General features: G+C 36.9%; 2 protein-coding genes across 2 annotated transcripts; both read right to left on the bottom strand.

The window, feature by feature from the left end:
* Positions 1 to 2,384: 2,384 nt before the first annotated feature.
* On the bottom strand, positions 2,385 to 3,713 carry LOC113281618 (probable ubiquitin-conjugating enzyme E2 25). Its single transcript, XM_026530404.1, has one exon. The coding sequence runs from the start codon at positions 3,484 to 3,486 to the stop codon at positions 2,464 to 2,466; it is 1,023 nt and encodes a 340-aa protein (XP_026386189.1). The 5' UTR covers positions 3,487 to 3,713; the 3' UTR covers positions 2,385 to 2,463.
* A 626-nt stretch (positions 3,714 to 4,339) lies between these two features.
* Positions 4,340 to 5,422, bottom strand: LOC113279073 (putative ubiquitin-conjugating enzyme E2 38). Its single transcript, XM_026527784.1, has 2 exons — positions 4,414 to 5,422; positions 4,340 to 4,359 (listed from the first exon to the last, which is right to left on the bottom strand). The coding sequence occupies exons 1-2, from the start codon at positions 5,420 to 5,422 to the stop codon at positions 4,340 to 4,342; spliced, it is 1,029 nt and encodes a 342-aa protein (XP_026383569.1).
* Between the last annotated feature and the right edge of the window lie 17,391 nt (positions 5,423 to 22,813).

Genomic DNA, 22,813 nt, shown 5'->3' with positions numbered 1-22,813 from the left:
GTTTGGATTAGTTCCAACCGTAGAAGCTCATTTTACGTCCAGGTTTCTTTTGATTCCAACCGTAGAAATGATTTTACGTCCAGGTTTGGATTATTTCCAACCGTAGAAGTGATTTTACGTCCAGGATTGGATTAATTCCAACCGTAGAATTTTTATGTGCATGTAGTTTTACGTCCAGGTTTGAATTAGTTCCAACCGTAGAATCTCATTTTACGTCCAGGTTTGGATGGTTCCAAGCGTAGAATCTCATTTTACGTCTAGGTTCCTTTTCATTCCAACCGTAAAATCTGATTTTACGTCCAAGTTTGGAATATTTCCAACCGTAGAAGTGATTTTACGTCTAGATTTGGATTATTTCCAACCGTAGAAGTTTATTTTACGGCCAGTTTTTCTTCCCACAAAAATTTTGTCCCAGAATTCACCAAGTATACAACAAAATTCATTAATTTAATTTTTATCTAATTAAATTAAATTAAAATTAACTAAATAAGGGTTGTTTAGTCATTACAAAATTATTTGAGATAAGGGGTTTTTGATATTATTTATGGGTGACCCGTTTTTGTCCTATTAGATGACGCCCCTCTAATGGAATGTGGCGCCCCAATAATAGCCTTCTTAATGATTCCTACCCACTTTCTTTTGTAAATTCCAAAGCAAAATTAAAATATTGCAAAAAAAGAAATAACCACGGTTAAAAGTTCCTCCAATAACGAAGGGAGGAACGTGCACAAAGTCACACTCGTGCAAGTCCAGCTACCTAGCATTTTATGCTTCTTTCTAGCAGGTTTGTATAGGTTCGACTCCGAAAATGCTATATAGCCAGCTGAATAACAGCTGGGTAACAGCGTTTTTTGAGAGTGCGAATTCGTGCACACTCTTTAACGAGTGTGTATTTCACAATTCAATCTCTATCTTTGATTAAAATTTAAGGAGTTATGTAATGAGGGTCGTGATTCTACACATAGAGGGTGATGGGACCATCAGTTAAATAATCAGTCAATCAAAAGAATATATGAATTATACACTCGTTAGAGGAGTGTGAACAGATTTGGACTCGTTTTCTGACGTGGTTGTTTACGTGCCAGAAAGATATTATTTTTTGCTTTCCACGTCACTTCGAATTAAAAAAATAAAAATGAAATAAAATACGAAAACCATGAAAGAACCAAATCGATCAAAGTTTCTCCTTCTTCGCTTTCATAGTTACACTTTGAAACAACGATCACCTGAACCTTCAGTTAACTATAGTTAAACAGATCTAAGCTGGATAACTTATAGGTGTCGATGACTAGTGAAAACAATCTGAAAGAAGAATCAAAGGAAAGAAAAGAGATGAAAAATCTTCATAGGGCAGATAAATCAAGTTTCGGATCATGAACAAGCAAGCCATCTACGGTTGATTCTTTAGTTTACCATGCCAAAGTCTCTCATTTCTATCACTGGTTATGGTCGTCCCAATTGATGGCCAACCAATATTATTCATCTTCATTGAGATCTATAAAGAATCATACAATTATGTCTCTAATTACTTATCATATTCGATCTGATTAACATCGATAATAATAATTCTCAAAATAAAAAACAACAAAAAAAAAAACTACGACTAGGAATCTCAAAATTACCGAGAATGACATCCATATATTATCAAAATACTGAATAATTACTGAAAATAGGGCCTTGAAAAATAATGAACGGATTCTAATTTTTGATTTTTGATTTTTTTTGCTATGAAGAACAAAAGAATGGAAAGAGAATTTGTTTATGTAGTCTAAAGTCTAAACTTTAAGTTTGTGTTGATCTTACTGAACAATATATATGGCTTACTTAATTTGTTTTTTTTTTTTTTTGGGATTCTTAATTTCTAATTTAAAAATTAAAAAAAATCATCTACAGGATTAACACCAGACAAGAAACTTGTCGGAAGCCTAGCCACGAGCTGGGCTCCAACCCCTGCTAAACTATGAATTTCGGATTCTTTAATTCATTTGATGTGGCAACGGCAAAAGATTCATCTCACTACCAAACTATTGCCACATCAGTTTGTGCGGTTAAGCAGCTGTCAATAAGTTGTTCAAGTAGCACGATTGGATGACTCCGAGCTTGTACAGTTGATTTCTAATTTATCGCATAAGAGAATTTTCTGTCTGGGTTGCATTTCATACTTGTGGTCCAATGTTGAATCTAAAGAAGAACCCAATATAAAATAAAAGAGAAGAAAAGTTCTTATGTACAAGTTTCCAAATATGTGTATATATCTTTAGGATATATACAGTATATTACCAACAGAGTTGTGCCAGGCATTGCCAGGTTGCAGTTTTTGAAATCAAAACCTGGGTTTCTCACCTACACAGCTTTCACCAAAATACTAGATATAAGATATATTTCTCATGTTAAAAGCTACTTCAATCAAGTTGAGAGAGATACATGTAGGAACATCAAATTAACATGACTACCTTCCCCTGTTCAAAAGTTACTTTCCCTAATAATAAGACCAAAACCTAGACAGAAAATTAAAACTAAAATAAACCAGGTGAAGGGGCCACACATACCCTTTGCTTCTGAAAGATGGTAATTGCTAGTGTCAAGTATTTCAATATTCTCCAAAGATGATCCATTCTCTCTGAATGATTTTACAAGTTGTGAATACACAATTCCCATGGATGCCTTGAATGTCCTTGATGTCAAGTTCGTTCTTGTTGTGGCAGCAGTGATACTGGTTAGTTGGCCACCAATATTAGCTTGGCCGGTAATATAAGCATTGCAAGCGGTCAAAATTGCTTCAGCACGATCAAGAAAATGTTGAACAGCAAGCTCTTCGAAAAACTTTGGAGGTCTTCTAAGAACGCACAACATTGTCTTACAACTCAGGATGAACGCGTTCCTATTATAACTTAGAGAATTTGCTTTCCATGGCCTAGAATTCTTGGGCATATTTGCAAAAGCAGGTTCATTAAAATAAGGTTTCGCGTTGAGAACTAGACCTTGGATAGATACCAAAACTTGTAGTATTGTCGATTGAGTAGGCTTCCATTTTTCATTCTCATTACCAGACCAAGTATTTAAAAGACTTAAGCAAACAAAACCATTCTGATACAAATTAGGATTCAATCTATGCCCAAACGAACGATAGTAAACTTTGGGTGGTGAATTAGGGTAATCAGAAGGGAACTTGATATCGAAAAAGAACAAACCATCGTGGTAAGGTGTACCTGTTGGTCCTATGATAACTGCTCTCAGTAAATCAATTCTTCCTTCATAAGCCCTCACATAAATTGAGTCGGGAAGATTTCTTTCTAAGATTCTCCATTCTTTCATTACTTTCACATTACCAGCGGATGATAAAGAAGAAGAAGATGAAAAATAGTGATGATCTTTAATGTCATTTTCTGTTGTTATTATATCAAAATGCTTGAATTCACTCCCCTGTTGCTGGGTTTGCTCTTCAATTCCTCCTTCCACTCTTATCTCTGTCAGCTCTTGATCCATTGAATTCAACCGAAATGCACCCTAAGCTAACAGCGTTCTTTGAACAAACAGTTTACACTCTGTGGACTCAAAAGCTGAAATCTCAAGGTTTGCCTACCCTTCCATGGCATTTGAGGTGTTTTTCATTTCCTAATTGTGGATGTTATTATTACTGTCTTATAGAGAGACCTAGTCTCTTCAATAATTCTTTGCAAACCGACCTTTAACATTGACTAGTTGAAAGTTTTTGCATTTTTAGTAGGACAAGAAGTTAAGAAGTCTGATCAAATTTCCATAGATGACAAATAAATTCCACCCATAATGTCCCTTCACATGAGCTATGTATGCCCAAAATACTTAGTGAGGTCCACACGGTAATATTAAAGCTGCTTATATATTTGGTAAATATTAGGTGACTTCCACTAAGAAATCCATAGCTTGCATGTGCACCTGTGGTGACTGACCAACTGCAATGAGCTAGCGCATGGGGTTTGTACTTTGTATATGTGGTATCTTCTAGCTCAACCGTTGGATTCGACATTTTAATGGTTGCGATGGAACTGAGTGCAGGTGCTGAACGGTCTATGTAAAAAGGAAATTACCTTCTTCTTCTTTTTCTGGTTTTGCAGCTACTAGCTATTAAGTGTGGTTGGTTCATTCTCAAGTCAAGTTGTGCAAGACATACAAGTGTACAAAGATCAACCAGAGTCCCTAGCTTTTTTATATCTTTACCGGTTCCTCTTTATATAGACAAAAAAAGAAAAGAACTTCTCATCATAATAATAATATTAGCAATAACTTGACTATCCGATTAATTTTAGAAAAATAATACTTAATAAGGATAAATTGACTATTAAATTCATAGATATTATGGCTAAATGGGATTACGAAAACCTATAAAGATCAAAATAAAAAATAAGACTAACACTACGGCTAGAATACACTTACCTATGATACGAAGCACACTCGCATTACTAGTGTCTGTTATCCCATTTGGAGATCCATTATCACTTGGAAGCTCACTTGCATTACTAGTGTTCATTATCCCATTTGGAGATCCATTATTCTTTGCAAACGAATTCACGAGCTTTGGATATATTTGTTCCATAGACGTCTTAAATGTCCGTGACGGCATGTTCTGAATCCCCGTGCCAGCAGCAGTGATAGTGAGTTGATCCCCGATTCTAGCTCGACCAGTATCATAAGCTTTGCAAGCAGTTAAAATAGCATCCCCGCGATCACGAAAATGTTGAACAACAAACTCTTCAAAAAAAGTTGGCGGTGTATTAAGAATACACAACATTGTCTTGCAGCTCAAGGTAAAAGCAGTTTCGTTGTAAAGCAGAGAACTTCTCTTCCATGGATCAGAAGTCTTAGAGTATTGTGCATAGCCAGGCTCGTTAAAAAAGGGTTGTTCATTCAGAACTAAAGCTTGAATGGATACTAAAACTTGTAGCATCGTCGACTGAGAAGGTATCCACCTTTCATTCTTATACTCACCATGCCAAGTATTTAAAAGACTCAAACAAACAAAATCGTTTGCATATAGATTAGGGTTCAGTCTATTCCCAAACGAACGGTAGCAAACTGTGGGTGGTTTATTAGGGTAATCAGAAGGGAACTGGATATCGAAAAAGAATAAACCGTCGTGGTAAGGTGTACCCGCAGGTCCTATGATTACTGCTCTTAGTAGATCGATTCTCTTTTCGTAAACCCTAACGTATATTGAATCAGGAAGGTTATCTTCTAAAATTCTCCACTCCTTCATTATTTTTTTCTGGTAACTAGGAGATGATAAAGTAGAAGGGGATGCAAAATAGTGATGATCATTAGTAATGGAGTTAGCTGGGATGATATCAAAATGCTTGAATTCTCTTCTACTTGTTGAGTTACTCTGTTGTTGGTTTTGCTCTTCCATTCCTCCTTCTACTTTTATCTCGGTTAGCTCTTGATCCATTGAACGGATGCAAATGGCATTGGTTTCTCAACTAGACCTAGCTGTTATCTTCGTCGGACCTACTGGTGCATATATTTGATATATACATATATGAAGTCCTACTACCCTAAAATACATAGGGGTGAGTAGTATTGGGGATCGAATAAATGGATTCAAACCGGCCCATTCGTTTTTTTGTGGGGGATGTTTGGTCCGTAGACTAATGGATTTGATGCGTGCTCAAAACCCCTTGGATCCACATCCACTAACCACTCTACTAGCTCCAAATAAACAAAGAACGATTTTTTGGGGACTACTTTGTGATAGAAATGTCCACCCTACATTATAAGGGGTGTCCCAAAAGATTAGGAAAGATTAATCTGCCCTTATTCTAATTAAGGTTATAACTAATCCTAATAACCCATTAGTTTAACCACTACCCACTAATCTAACCCACAAATTAAAAATTTAAAACCTAAATTAAAACCTAAAATCAGTTTCAAAACTGATTCATTTCTTTTCTTCTTCATCTTCTTCTTCTTCTTATCTTCTTTTCCTCTTCTTCGTAGACATCGACGTTAATCGTCGATTCGAAAAAATTTCATCGTCGATTAATCAGTCTTTATAAACAATGCGTTCTAACCAGACACCAAGAATTCCAAGATTCGGTTCGGGGCTTGCGACTATAGCGAATCTCCCAATCAATTTCAAATTGATAAACAACTTCAAGCAAAGCTGAGAGACCAAATCAAGCATCAAACATCAAACAAGAAGCCCGATTCGAGTGAAATGAAAATCCGCGGGTAATTTCCTTCATACCCATTCCTTTTAATTTGTTTTTTGTTAACGAAATCGATCAGAAATCATCAAAAAGCATAGAAAATGATAGTTGCAGTGTAGATTTCGGCTAGGAGAAATTTTGAAAACCCTAGATTTTGGAAACCGAACTTTGAATATGAAGAACAGTTCGGCAAAGTAGGAATTTTCAGGTAACCGAACTATCTAGTTCGGTAAGATCGCAAAAAAACTTTACGTAACCGAACTCCTTCTTTATATGAGAAATTTGAGTTCGGTGTAGTCGACAAATTTTTATAGGTAACCGAACTTTGATAAAATAGTTCGGTTACTTCGCATATTCTTGTGGGTAACCGAACTTTGATCTGTCAACACCAAACTTGTATTTCGGTGACTTCACAACATTAGTATGTCAATGCCAGATAACGAACTTTAGTATGTTACCATTTTGTGTTTGATGTAATCCCATGTTCAATTTTATTTGATAAGAAAATATTCTGTTTAGCTAATAATGTGGTTTTCATTCATTAGGAACAAAGGGAAAAAAATCTAACTACTACTTAGATAATATTTTAGAACTCCCACCCCCACGTGGAGCAAAACATTTAGATATTCGAAACCCTGGTGCCAAAAATGCTAAGTATGGAGGGGGCTCATTACCGGAAGTCAACCAAGAGAATGTTTGTAAGGTAATCCAAGATATCAATCAAGAGGTGATGGAGAATACAATTATTGAAGAAGAGAATGATGATGCAGAAGAGAATGATGATGAAGAAGAGGAAGGAAATGAAGAGGTTGAACAACAAAGAGAACACGTTGAAAATGTAAAGGAAGAAGAACAAGGACATGGCAAAGAAGGAGAAGGACAAGAGGAAGACAAGGATAAAGAGGAAGAAGAGGATGAAGAGGAGGAAGAAGATGGAGAGGAGGGAGAGGAGGAGGAGTCAGATGAGAAAGAAATTATTCCTGTTAAAGAGAAAAAGAAGCCGAAGCTACCTAGTGCTAGATACTCACACATCCCCCCTGCTAATTTGTGTTTGTCACCTCGCAACCCAACTTATGGTACTCCAAATGATAGAGGGGCAACATTGTTTTGCTACAAACACTCATCGGCTGCGAAGATCTATGCGACAAAGGTATTCTTTAAATTCATTCTTAACTAACAAAACTTTTTTTTTTGGGATATTTTTCGTCAAGTATTAATAGTGTTATGTTCTTTTCGTAGGATCATAATGATGCAGTTCGTCTTATTAAACGTCAAAAGGCGTCCAAATGGGATCTAACATTGGAGTGTGACGAGTTTCAAGCGAAGGTTAAAGAATGTGTGTTATGGAGAGCTGTTGAGTACGCACATGTGGATTTTGACGTTGTTGTCGTATCCTCATTTCTCGAGAGGCATTATCCCGAGGCATATACTATGCATCTTCCATTTGTCGAGATGGTAATTATTCCCGATGATTGTCATAATATCACCGGCTTACCAGTGGAAGGTAAATGTCTTCGAGAAGGCAACAACCCCTCGATGTCTTATGAAGCTCTTGAAGAATTGACTCTAAAATGTCTAGGATGGGATGCAAGAAAGGCTCAATGTGAGTTTAGACGTTCTGTGAGGTCCCCTAAATGTGGCGATGAGTATAATCCAAGAGAGGCAAATGGAACATTGAAGAAGAAGGTGAAGAAATTCAAGTTGGTAAAGTTGAAGGCAGCATTTGGAGGGACAAAAAAGAAGGTGGAGAAAGGAAAGTTGGTGATGGACAGGGAGACCCTTAGGCATCATGTCACCGCTTATTGGTTATATCAGCTAGGAACTGTCATTTTCCTCGACACTTCTGGAAATAGGGTGGATGCACATTATCTACAGCTGTTGGAGCATCTCGATGAGATGAACAAATACTATTGGGCCACTAGGGTACTTGCTTTTGTTCTAGGAGAGATGAGCAAAGGGTCGAGGATTAGGACAAATCTAATTGGAGGTTATTTAACTCTTGTTCAGGTGACCTTCTACATTGTTAATTATCAAATTATTCGCTAAATTTTTCTGTTTCCAATTCAATTTTCATATATGTGGTTAATATTTTCGTATTTTCGCATAGGTTTGGATTTACAACCACTTCCCTAAATTGGGATTGGCTAAGGAAAAGACACCTTATCCCTATGGCCAACCTACAACAGGAAAATGGTTGTTTTTGGACGCACAAAAGAAGTATAAAGAAGAGCAATTGACTTCTTTGAGGGAGAAATTGGATAAACTTACGGTGAACGATGTGGTATTTCACCCATACGCTGTACCCGATGATGTCCCTGTAGATGAAGAAGACATGAATGGTTTCTCTACCGTCTCGCCTTACTATGGACCAATTTGGTATCCTAACGGCTACGCAATATATAATCCAAGGAGAGTACTAAGACAACTTTGTTGCGTCCAAATGGATCCCGACGTGGAGAATGAAAATTTCACTTTGCAGATTGAAGGAACAAAGAACACCGAGAAATATTTTGAGCCAAAACATGAACCAACTCCTACTGTAGCACATTGGAATGCAATTACTAAGTACCACTTACCTTTAGGTGATTGTGTACCTTGTAAAAGAGATGTAAATGCATGTGATGATGATTATATGGAGTTTTATGAAGAAATTAGTCACCCTTTTGTGATAAATAAAGAACAACAAGCTAAGACCGATGCCGTGAAGGCGAAGGTAAATGATAGGGAGGCTAAGAGAGCTCAGAAGGAGATGCCTATTTGTGGAGAAGAAGCCAAAAAGTTATGGGATAATGTGGTAAGAAAATTTCTTTCTCTTATACTTTTGGGTTGTTTAAAAGTATTGAAAATATATTTACTTGTGCTTAAAATTGGAATTAGGTGTTAAAGGATACGAAATTGTTGAAGAAATGGATAGCTAAAATCCGTAGTGGAGAGACGATGTTGACTAAGGAACAAACTGACTACTGCAGGCAGTGGGAGAGTTTTATAACTAAAAGAATGGTGGAGCCAAGTAGGTCTAAGCAATTGAAGAAGGGTTGACAACAAGGAGAAAGTTCAAGTCGCGTTGTGGAGGAAAACGGTGGAGGAGATGAAACCCCAAGTGATGAGGAAGTTCGACCTAAAACACGTGGTAAACAAGGAAGTGGTAAAAGGGGTCGAAAACAAGGAGAAGGTTCAAGTCGCGCTGTGGAGGAAACTGGTCGAGGAGATGATACCCCAAGTGATGTGGAAGTTCGACCTAAAACTCGTGGTAAACAAGGAGGTGGTAAAAGGGGTCGTCTTAGTGGTCTTTAGTGATTTCGTATGGTTTAATTTCAAAAAACATCTCAGTTATGGATTTCGTATGGTTTAATTTCGTGTGTTTGTGTTTTTTAAACAATTACTTAAGGATTTCGTAGTTTGGTATGTATAACACTTTTATATTTGTTTTAGAACCTTGTTTGTGTTTTCAATTTCAATTTGGTTTGTGTTTTTCAATTTAATAATCCTAAAATTTGGAATACAGGATGTTTTTCGGCAACCTGGAATTTTTACATAGCTAACCGAACTTGAAGTTCGGTAACCTGTGATAAATTCAGGGTCGCCTAACTGATTTTTCGGCAACCTGCTAAATCCTACCAGATTTTCGAAGACAGAGTCGGTTACCTCGCAACATTTTCACTGGTCACCGAACTCTGTAGGCTGAAGCACTTCATCCATAAAGGCTGAAGATATTAGTTCGGTTACCACAGTATGATATGATAGGTAACCGAACTCTTCTCTGGAGACTCAAAACTTTGCTATTGCACAAGTTGGAAAAATCATTCTCTTGATGCATAAATCACAGAACTCCACTCTTAGGTTTGTTTGGAGTGGTTTGTGTATCATATACATGTTCAGTTTGTATGTGAGCTTTCACAAAAAGGTTCGGTTACCACATGTTTTACCATGCAACCTAACTTCAGAGTTCGGTTACCAAAGCATAATTTCTTAGGTGACCGAAATCTTCTCTGGAGACTCAAAATTTTGCTATTGCACATGTTGGAAAAGTCATTATCTCGCTGCAGAAGTCACAGAAACCAACTCGTAGGTTTGTTTTGGAGTGTTTTTAGTATCATATACATGTTCAGTTTGTCTGTGAGCCTTCAAAATAAAGTTCGGTTACCACATGTATTTATGATGTAACCGAACTAAGGGTTCGGTTTGCTCGAAAGTTTTTGTTTCCTAACCGAACTTCTAATTTTGAAATTAAAATGTACTTTATCTGACACAAATATAGTACATAATTTTAAATTAGAATGTAATATCAAGTTACGGCTAATTTTATAGCCGTTATACACCTAAGTGGTATATATATATGTGTCTCATAGTTAACATTTTGTTTCAAAATATCCTAAAAATGGCAGATACTAGTCCTAAATTTACTCTAGATGAAGATCTTTTTCTTTGCAGAAACTACATATTATACTATCCAAAGAGGGGTGGAGAACGAAGAATGAATGGTATTATGATTCAAAGTTATTGGGGGGAAATTCATGAGAAATTCTGCTCCGACACAACAAACCCTTATAACCATGATCATATAGCTTTGTTCATTCGGTTTGAAAACATTAGAGATAGAGTTGTGGAATTTATGGCTTTATTTCATACTGTAAGGAGGTATCGACTTAGGGGTGAAGGATGCGACGAAATCATTTTAACATCAAAAAGCGAATGGCGAAGATGGAAGAGAAAGGATTTCAAATATGAAGATCATTTCCGCCTCCTTAAAAACTTTTTCATAACGCGTTTTGGATATTAAATGTTATGTAATATTATTTTGGAAAGTCCTGTAAAAGTTCGGCATTGTCCTGTAATTTCGTTACGTAAACGAACTTCTGTTAGGTGCAGTTCGGCATTGTCCTGTAATTTGATTTCCTAACCGAACTTCAATGTCAAATTCAGCAGTTAATATGTTAGGGTTTTGAACTACAGTTCGGAAACCTGGTAATATTCATCAACCTAATCGAACTTCATGTTCGGTTACCTGAAATATTTGGGCAGCTAACCGAACCTGACTTCGGCAATCTCGATAATAATATGTGCCAACCGAACTATTATCTGTCAACTTCATAAAATACTAATATTAACTCAATAATCAATACCACTCTTCAAAAAACATAATATTCCATTGATAAGCATACTTAGTTCCATTACATGTGTCATTTAATCATCCTCAAGTGAAATTTGACCTTCATGTACAATTTCGTCCGACTTCTTTAAAGCATTCCACATCTCCATGTTAGGCTCATACATGATACACCAACCCAACATTATGTCCGGGTTAAATGCAGGCCAATAAGAGGTTCGACATATTGGAGGCAATGGACAATCGGGTTTTATTCGGAGGCCTATAAAATGGTTGTAGTTAATCAATGCCATCACACATCTCCTTCGTTTGAGTTGCTCGACACATACGATTGTTTTCGTGGTGAAGGTGAAGCTAGCATATTTTGAGAAATAATGAACCACACAATTGAAAGCCTCGACGATTAAGTGTCCACATATCGGCATGCTCATCCAATAATCCGATGTCATCGGATGCCCCCCATGAAGACGACGTTGATACCCAAAAAATTGCTCATTGAGACTACCCTCCCCATCGCACAACACTGTCTTGTAAAAGGCCGGATTCTCCTTTAGTTTCGAAAACAACCTTTGCCTTATATGAGTGATTGCACACCCATTATATCGCTTCGCACCTTCGATGAAAGGCCCAAGTTGTTGATTGACAACATGAAAACCACAATTACCATCCGGAGGAACGTCGGCGGTGGATATAATGTATTCTCTAATGTATAGAGGTAGCTCATTCAAATAGTCTTTATTTGGAGACTCAAGCTTCACGTCTACGGAAGATGGTTGGATGGGGCACATTGGAGACTTAAGATTCACGTCGCCGGAAGATGGTTGGCTTGGTTATGATGGGCACTTCGGACCCTTTTTCTTCAAATCTCGCTCACTTGTTTCGCCTTTCTCCTCAATACTCCTACCCCGTTTCTTGGTTTTCTCCAAGTACATTGCCGCGGTATACTCATGGCCACAAGGATCTCTAGTATTTGCGTTTTGCTCACTTTTCTTCTTACGTAACACCTTTGCATATTGTCATACCCCCAAATACTAAACCTGCTTAGCTAATAATAATATAGCCTAAACCCGAGGTAACAAAATCTATATCTTCGAACTTAAGGAATATAATCTCATAAAGTAAAACAAAACTAATTCCCAAACACTTTGTTTCTTAATAGTTGAAAACTCTCAAATGATATGAATATATTAATGGGTTGTTTTACAGATAAACAAAGAATACATATATATAAAAGATACATAAACGTTCTTAATCTGCTAAAGTTTCGAACTACGAAACGAATATCTTCATGCGCGCCATCTCTTCTGAAAACTGAAACTGAAGTGGAAACGAGTGAGCACATCATCCCAATGGGGTGCCCATTGGAAACAAATAACTCTCAGGTAATCATTAACATGCTCACAGTTCCAAAGAATAACAATTAAGGAACAAGAAGAGAATAAACATTCGTCAAGTATAATATGCACAAGAGTGACTTCTCCGAAATAAAATAATATATATAATATTTAACCGGCTTAACCTGACCTACTATGTAATATTCAACCGGCTTACCCCGACCTACTATCATAATAAAAGTGAAGTGTGTAATATTTAACCGGCTTTCCCCGGTCTACTATGATATAAAAGTAAAGTGCGTAATATTTAACCGACTTTCCCCGTTCTACTATGGTATAAAAGTAAAGTGCGTAATATTTAACCGGCTTTCCCCGGTCTACTATGATATAAAAGTAAAGTGCGTAATATTTAACCGGCTTTCCCCGGTCTACTAAAAATGTAAAGTGCGTAATATTAAACCGGCTTTCGCCGGCCTACATACAACATAGCAAGAAGTCGTGGGGAAACACGGTCACTCCTTGCGGGGAATTCACACAATACATATTACACACATATTTACATTCATTGCAAACATTGTACATACTGATATTAAAACACATCATGCTCGCAGATAGAAAAAAAGCTCAATGATTACAAGAAGGTTACAGAGTTCCCACCTGAATTGATGACAACTCATTCCTACCTCAAGATCCTCAATCTACTGGTTCATCCTTTGCACGATCGTTGTTAATAAATACTAACTGTTAATCACACAAGCACTCCAAGAGTTTAGCCAAAAGGCTCAAACAGGTTCATAACAAGTGTATCTAATGGTTCTAAACTCATTTAAGATAACTCATTCTCTATCCCTAGCATAACTAAGAGTTTGCTAATCCGATTAGATTGATTCAATAGTCCATTAGACAAGTCTTAAGAAAATCTACAACTTTGTAAAAGGAACCAAAGGCTAACTCGGACCATAAAGGGTCTAAATCATGTTCAGTGGAAAACTGGTTCTAAGTCCAAGCCCAACAACCTGGCCCGTTAAGCTAAGGTTCAGTCCATCTGAGTCAACTAACAGATACTAACAGTCAAACAGGTCAATTAACGGTCAACATCCAAGGTCAGGTCAACTGGTCAGAGTCAGGAGTCAAAGGAGTCAAAGGTCAAATCAAAGGGTTAACTCGGTCAAGATCCACTAAGTCAGGTCTGGTCTTGTCTAGTTGATGAGTCAACTCAGTCAGAAGGTCTGAGTCAGGTAAGTTGGCTAGACTGACCGGGATGATTAACAGGCAACACACACAAGGCCTGATCCATAAGCTCATGCCTCAAACTAATGCACAAACACAAGACACAATCAAAACATAAATGCAAACATATAAACTCTATCGACCTCATTCGATCATTACACAAGATTCCCCTCCTACAAACATAATACATCAGTTGCGGCAAGATATAAACCACTTCAACTGATCTCAGATTAACACTATCAATCCTATCACCTCACTGTCATAACTATACTCTACATCTCAACCACACTCTCCACAGCAACACCACTACTTCATAACACTTCAGTTATCTTCCAATCAGCCCCAATTCATCTCAATTCAACACTTCTACCAACACCAGTTCTGTTAGCTTCAACAGCAACTCAACAATGTACCGCAACACCACATATTCTTGTTCCCATACACAACACAAACAACCACCTGCAATTACAATTCATTACCGCTGAAATCTTCTTTATCATCTACAACATCAACATCAATACTATTCCTGTAACAACCATTCATCCTATGCATCTCCAACTGAACTTAACTCCATGACTTCCCTGAAATCATCTAGCTCCCCTAGATTGTAACTGAGATACTTTGGATCCCATTCTATCCACCAATTACTATTTCCATTCACATATTCATCATCACCAGTTCTTCATTGCATTCACTACTGACCCCCTCCCCCTGTAATTCAAAACTAATCTAAACTATACCACAACTTCATTTTATGCTCATATCAATCTCAATTCAACACCAAATACCCATCAGTTCAGCTCAATCGATGCTCAATCGTTCTTATCATCAACATTAGTTCAACTCAATTCAGTTCTACCCATACCTTCACAAGTGCAGTTAAGCAATGAACTTCCTCCACCAGTTCTATTAGCTTCAATTGTAACTCCAACACCCATGTACCTGTATTTCTTCCAGTTTCAAACTATCTCAGTTGAGATCATTCTCAATTTCTATTATCTCAAACTCAAACCCTAACATCATACACATAACCCTTCTTCTCAACAAAACCCTAAACTAATAATTCAACTTCAATCATCATCATATTCATCCTAATCACCACTGGAATCGAACTCCAGTTCAATCCTCTGAGAAACCCTAACTCTAAATCAATTAACTGAGAAACTGATCTAGACTTCAATCAAACACAAACCCATCTATAATTTATCCAATTACATCAAATTCATAAAGCAAATTCAATCAAATCGAAACCCTAAATTTAATCACTGATTTACCTTTTCTGTGAAGTCTGAATCAACCGCATGAATTAACACCACCAACTACCAGCCACTCTTTGATCTACTCAAACCTAATTCGATCTCAAAATCACTATCCAAACTCTCGATTCCACCAGCCGCTCAGAACAGAGAGAAAGAAGAAAGAAAAAGAAGGAAGATAAGAAAAGAATAAAAAATGAATTCTTCTCGGTAGCACTACGGATAAGGTCGACCAAAATCACTGAGACACCCAGCGCTCTGGATAAGGGCTTCCACAAGGATAAGATCATAAATTATGATTTACCCTCCGCAAACAAATTGATAAATCTTCTTCATCCAGTATCTGAATGACACGTTCGAGCAGTCCATTTCGGCTAACTTGTCGAGATCTATCTGACGATACTTATTTCGTTTCTAAATTATTGTTAGATTAATTTCTAATAATTGAAATTTATATAAACTAATCGAGTTATTAGCGGTTAAACGTCTCTTGACTGGTCTAATAGCGTTGACGAGCTTGAGTGTCGTTACACATATTCTCTTAGTTGCTTTTTAGTTTCTTTTTTACTTGGTCTACCTTTGGGTTTTCCTTTTGCCAGTTCATAGACATTCTCTTGCGTTTGTGGATATATGATTTTCCTCATGTCATCCCAAAAGAATTGGTTTTGGATCTTGTTCATGCCACGATACATCTCTAGTACGGTTCTACCCATTTCGTTATCACCAAACTCTTCTCCGGCTTCTTCTCCCTTTGGAGGAGGGATGAAACTTAGATGCTTCCACAATGGATCAATGTCGCTTAAAGGAATTACGCCATGCTCGTAGTTGATTATTATATGGAGGCAAGGGAGTCTCGTATACTTCTTCATGTTACATACACACACCTCATCCGCCTTGGTTTCCCACTTATCAATCAACTCGACTTCTATAATCAAGAACTTCATACATTGCCGAGATACGTTGTAATGGATTCCCTTGAACAATGGGCGGTCGGCATATTTTCCGTTCATTTTGAATATACGGATTTTTTGGAACTTCTCTTTAATTATATCAATGTCGCGCTTGAAGTAATATTCCATAGCATTCCACACGGTTACGAAATTATCAACACATCCGAAGAGATTCTTCTTCAACCGGTGGTGAGCCGACTCTACTAAACTTGTCGCTTGATTTCCCAAGTGTTTATATTGGTTGGTATAGGCATAAACAAACCTCTCTTTGTGTGGTTCCAACCATTGGCGAAGAACATACGATACAATATCGGGGTAATCAGGAGTATCCCAGTGGGCGATAAACTCCTTAAGATTTAGATAATACTCTTCCTCGGTAAGGGACCAACACAATGATTCCCATTCTCCGTTGAATGCAACCCATTTAGCGTAATTTATATCGTATTGTTTTTCAACTTCCTCTTTTGCATCCGCTCGTTCATTTTCCGGTAGCATCTTAACTTCTTCATATCCTATTTCTTGGGTGGAAAAATTATTGGCTTGCACCTATTCATCAAATTACACCATATCTGGAACGTACAAAGCATATTATGTCCTAGTGGCAACACTTCCTCTATTGCATTCATCAATGCGACATCATTATCCGTCACTATAACCCCGGGAATATCATCACCTCAGAAGATTGCCTTAACTTGTTTTAGTGCCCAAATGTAACTAGGTTCTTGCTCATCTCTTAAGAAACAAAATGCCATGGTAAACGGTGACTTCGTCGAAGTACGCCCAACAATATTCAACAATGGCATCTCATACTTGTTCGTTTTATAAGTGCAATCCATTATTAGAACTTCATGAAAGCATTGAGCCAATTGAACACTCGTCGGATGCGCAATAAAGAATTGTGTTATCTCTCCTTCCGAATCCACATCCTTTTGAACCGCGTAGTTTTTCTCTTGGGACAAAAAAAACAATTATTGCATTACTTGTCTATCTCTTCATTCCTTCCTTCTAATTGTCTCAATTGCATTATAAATTGTGGACAAAGATGAGTGGTTATCCTTGTTATCCTCCTTTAGTATTTGGAGCATTTAAACCGGTGAAATACCCATTATCCTCATTTTAGCTACCTTGTCCATCTCTTGAGGAGTTAGCTTTGCCGCCATGAAAAGTCCTTCAAGATGCTCCCGAAGAGGATGATTATGGCAACCTTGCATAACCCTGTAGAGAACCCATCCACCCAATTCTTCGTTGTAATTAAATGCAAGCTTGAATGGGAAATTAATCTTCTTTGATAAAGTTTTGTTCTTCCTATTTGTCTTTCATTTATAAACATAACCCTTCCTCTTGTGGCTTTTATCGAGATCACCGCTTCTCTCACAAACCATTTGAAAGCGAGTATTACTTTGTCTCCCATTCAATACTAATACATACATGTCTTTTTGTGCATGTTGTCAAGTCCAACTCTATGCATCTTCCGGATTTTTGAATACCAAGTCATTCATGTAGTGATGGGATGTGTCATCGTACAAAATACCAACTGGGGAAGGTTGATTTTCCATTGGTTCTATTGGATCACATGGAACCTACAAGTAATAACACAACGTCAATACCACTAACAAGAAACACTTATAATTTCGGCAATGTAAAAATTTTTATCGACCCTGCCGAACACAAAGTTCGGTTACCTCGCAACCATAAAGGATTTTTGGGCCTTACCGAACTCAATCTTTATATTTTCTATGGTAAAGTTCGGACATGAAAATGAAAAACTCGACTAAACCGAACTTTAGGTTCGGTTATCTACTCCCTTTAAAATTATTTTGCGATCTTTCCCAACACAAAGTTCGGTAACATAAGTACTTAAAACGTCTAAACCGAACTATGAACTGTAAACTCTATAAAAATAGTTTGGTTACATTTCTGGAAAAACATAACCGAACTCTCAAAAACCTCCATTAAAATGTAGTTCGGTTACCTGCGTCTGCTAAATTTAGTAACCGGACTACACATTCAGAAAGGTTCGGTTACATTTTCTGCGGACTAGATAACCGAACTAGGTTGACCTAGATGAATTTTGTTTCTGAAACTTTCAGTTTGGCCAAATATTTGCACAATTCAAGCTACATTAACTAAATATAAGACATACTTGAGTACCCATAGTTTCATCTTCAGGTTGTGGCTGATAAAATCCATCATTTGGTTCGTTTGCTTGAGTTTGGGGCAAAAAGTTTTCATCATCTAACAAATAACTCATATTTGAATCATTAGAAGTATTGACAAATGTACTAGGAGGTGAAGGGGGTTCTTATTCTGATTCTGAGGTATCATCACATGAATCACTCATATCACAATTACTAAACTCAAAAAAAGATTTTTTGGGTTCACCCATCTTCTTCTTCCTATTTCCTTCTTCTTTTTCTTCTCTCTCAAAATAATGTTTATAACAAAACAATCCTATTAATAACTCACTAATCACTAACTAATCAGTTATTAATCATTACACTAACACTAATTAATCATCACACTAATTAAGTTAATCATCAAGGGTAAAATAGGTATTAAAAAAAATCAGATAAGGGGTGACTGAAAATTACTACCAATATCCACCCCAAAAACTTAAGAGTAGTTCCCCCATTTTTTGAGTAGTCCCCAAAAAACGGTTCTAAACAAAATACACGTATTAAGATACAAAAACTTCTTATTCTAAAACAACAAAAGCATCTTTTCGCTATTTCATATGTCAGGGGACCTCATTTGGAAAATAAAATGTTCCATTAATGAATTCGGGATCATAACCACCAGATCCAATGCACGAGATCTTGTAGCACTCACCAGAGAAGCTCTATCCATTTAGTATTTCATAAAAGAAGTCCATTCTTTCCAATGAAGTGAGAGGGACTTGGGTCTATGGATTGAGCAAGTTAATAGTTTTTTCTTTCCGGTATACTTATCTTGTTTACTAATATCGATATTAGCTTAGTCAAAATACTAGTACATAACTTTCCTGACATTTTTATTTATTTACTTTTTGAGAGGAAAGGGGAAAAATTGAATTAAGAAATAACAATCATCAAAACGATGAATGCTAAGAGTACAAAAAAAAAGGAAAAATTAGTTAGCATGCAATAACAGCTTCCCAATTACAAACTAGAGTACCTAAAGTTGCATTTGAATCCCCCAAAAGTTTAGCATGATTGGGTTTAGCATGATTGTATATTGGGCAGAGACAATAAGTTGTGCAATGCTTCGCTTCTTATTGATGTATAAAAATATTTCCAGGCACAGAACACAATCGATTTGGTGATGATGATGAAAATTAGGGTTTTACACAAAACAAACATAAAGATGGTAGACACGAATTTTACGTGGTTCAGCATGGTTTGCCTACATCCACGGACGTATCCCCGTAGGGAGAGATATTTTATTGATGTTTAGATTACAATAATTTTCTGATTCCTTTTAGGCTTTGCTGGTGTATTTTCGTCTTTCAGGGCGTGTTCTTTTTGGGTTGAGATTCCCCTATATTTATACAGTTGAATACATGGGTTAAACCCTAATTTCGAGATAAACTTCCTCTCCAAGTAACTTGGCCAGCAAGTTATCTGGAACACTCCAGAACTTCCCTCCAGCAAGTCATCAAAAACTTCCAGAATCTTCTTCTAGGGTTCTTGCACTGGATCGATAGAAACGGGGTAAATTGATATGGGTTTGCGGGTTTGACCAACGACCTTGACTTTGACTGGCAGGGTTGACTTTCGCTGTTGACTGCGACTATCGATCTTTGACTGGCAAACTGCCTTGACTCGAGACATGGTTGGATACTGGATGGAGGTTGGCTGACGACACAAGTGACAACATGGATGGAGGCTAGTTGGCAGCGCGACAGAGTAATTAGCTGGAAACTGGTTGGCAGCACCGCTGGCAACATGGATGGAAACTTGTTAGCAGCACCGCTGGCAACATGATTGAAATCTGGATGGCAGATCGGTTGGCAACATGGCTGGAAGCGCAGATGGCAACATGGATTCGATATTTGAACGGACGGTTGACCATCCGTTAACTTTGACGGTTGGTTGGTCGTTGACTTTGACCATTGGCCGATCTTTGACCATTGACCGGCCGACAGATTCGGTTATCCTGTATACTGAGTTGGTTGGCTAAATAACAGTGTTGAACGAGACCCAAATGGTGGTTCAAGTAGCAATCTGGCCCAGTATATAGCATTTTTACTCATGGTACAAACATTAGCCTGCAGTTTCGTTCTGTCCAAATCATCCAGTAAACTGCAAAAGGCAAACTTTCTTAAATTTTCTTCACCATAATATTCCTCTTCTTATTTGGTCATTCCCAAATGTTAGCTCTAGTAGTGCCAGAAAAACCCAACTAACTTTAAAATTATCTAGAAATATTCCCAAACCATTTTAGTCTCATCACAGTGGAGGAAAAGATGGCTTTGGGTTTCTTGACTACCACCACATATGAGGCATTAATCAAAATTCACTAAACCAGCTCTATATAACTTATCCAAAGTATGATCTATGTTATGGAATAAAGTTCATTAAAGAAAACCAACTTTTAAAGGAATACTTGGATTACACTTTTCTTACGAGGAAAAGAATAAACCCATCCACATCTAATACGACACATTTTTGCGTCTAATTTGATCTCAATTCTATATATTGTTAATGTTTACTTTTGTACTTACTATGGTATTTTGTGTATTTGTAGGTGTTTTCCGAGAAATAAATTTTTGTGAAAAAATTAGCTCGAAAAGTGATATTTGCGCACCCGAGAGAAATTACTAAAGGTACCCTAGAATTGTGTTAAAGGCACCCAAGAAGAGTTGAAAAGGTACCCAGGAATTTTACTACGCGCACCCCAAAAATTACTATTTACATCCCACTTGCTAAAGGTACCGCAGTCTGGATACGGAGACGCAACCTTCTTCCCCATTTTGAATTTGATTTTTGGCGGGAAAATGGTTGCAGATTTAAGGTTTAGATTTGAGGTTGTTATAATGAGATTCAATCGCTGAATTTTGTATGATTAGATTCATTAAGATAAACAGGGCATGTGTGGGTGTTATATTCGATCAACTTGGGCTGGATTGTGTTGGATTATTAATTTGAAGCAAAATAAAATTGGCGGGAAACTGGATCTACATCTGCAAGTTTTTATGGGTTGAATTGAAAAGAGATTTAGTCGGAGTTTGGCTTGGTTTTTGATTGGGATAACCCTGTTTGACTGAATCATGGAAGGTAATGTCTCCAGAGTCGTAAAAAAAGGAACTTGCCATACATTCTCGGCACAACAGGGAAACATAGATACTCTGGATTTTTGTAATATTTTTGGTAGTTACGTGCAGCAAGCGGATTCTGTTTTTTCCAAAGGAAAGTTTATATTAACCCAAAGACGCGTAAACAAGATTTGAAAATCATAGAATCTCAGTAACTGGCAGAAAAAATCATAGAATCTTAGTAACTGGTAGAGAAAAAAAATGGGGAAATAACTGAGACTTAGAAAAGAAGAAAAACATGATTTACTTGAGTTTTAAGGGTTGTTGTTGTGTATAAATAGGGAAGTTGGAAGTCAGAGAGGGGATCGAGAGTTTTTGGTGGAGCAGAGGAAGAAATCACGTTGCAGGTGGAGTTGCAGAGTCGCAGCAGTAGCAGGTGAGGAAGAAGGAGATGAAGAGCAAAGACCTATTCAAGTCAGTCGCAAATCAGAGGAGAGTCGCAAAAACTGTTGTTCTCGGCAGTAGTTGCGAAAGACCTTCAGCGACTGAAACTTATCTTTTTCAACTATTCTTTTTTACCATTCAATATGTAACGCCTACAAAGTGTTGTAGTTTAACTATTTTATCATTTTCTTTCCTTTCACCTTTGTAAACACCTATTGAGCCATGAATAAATCTTTTTAGAGTGTTTTCAGCATGAAGAGTTAAACCTTAACACTGGGATGACAGAGGAAACCATATTTCGCACGTGTGTTAATTATATATAATTCTTTTATGACTCTTTGCATTAATTATCAATCGATTTTTGGATTTTATTAAATGGTTGTGATTTCAATTGATTGGTCATGCTTAGTTTAAGACTTTTGATGTATCATTGTTTCGATTTACATTCATTAGCTTTGAAATCCACCTTTGGCAAAGAATTAGAGTCAATATTTGAGCTATAATGTTTTAGAATTAATATATGAATCGCATGAATGAGTTTATGGTGGAATCATGAGTCCCAGTCTCTCGTAATTTTGTTATCACCTTTTGTATATTTTCTAGTTTAATTTTGAATTAGGTCTAGAACCGAATGTTCACAAGTATGAGTTAAACGAATCTTTTTACCACTTTACAACAACATTAAAAACCTCATCAATTTTTGACGCCACCGACGTGGACTTGTTTTTATGTTTAATGTTTTAGATTTATTGTTTGTTTTTGTTTTGATTTTGTTTTTAGTATTTTTTTTTTAATATTAGGGGTACTTTATTTATTATTCAAAAGAAAATAAATTACAAAAGTTAGTGGATATGGCTACATGCTGGGCACCAACACACTTTTGTGTAGCAATTCTTATTCTATGGAAAAGAAAATTACTTATTATAGCGTGAGCATCATGACTAGCAACACAATTTTTCAATCACTTCAAAAAGGTTATAACGTCTTCTCCAAGCTCCCCAAATGTGGTGAAGGCCAAGATACCAAAACCATATCCATGCGTAGTACATTTGTCAAGATATTTTTTTCGTATACGAA

This window comes from Papaver somniferum, chromosome 5, assembly GCF_003573695.1.
Source record: "Papaver somniferum cultivar HN1 chromosome 5, ASM357369v1, whole genome shotgun sequence".
Taxonomy (NCBI): Eukaryota; Viridiplantae; Streptophyta; class Magnoliopsida; order Ranunculales; family Papaveraceae; genus Papaver; species Papaver somniferum.
Note: the sequence above shows the minus strand (reverse complement) of the source record. Positions and strands in the feature narration are given on the sequence as shown.

What these genes read in the sequence shown, in the direction of transcription:
- LOC113281618 (XM_026530404.1), bottom strand. Translation starts at nt 3,486, where the DNA reads ATGGATCAAGAGCTGACAGAGATAAGAGTGGAAGGAGGAATTGAAGAG.
- LOC113279073 (XM_026527784.1), bottom strand. Translation starts at nt 5,422, where the DNA reads ATGGATCAAGAGCTAACCGAGATAAAAGTAGAAGGAGGAATGGAAGAG. An exon ending in GAGTGTGCTTCGTATCATAG is followed by an intron (nt 4,360 to 4,413) that starts GTAAGTGTATTC and finishes TGATCTTTATAG; the next exon opens with GTTTTCGTAATCCCATTTAG.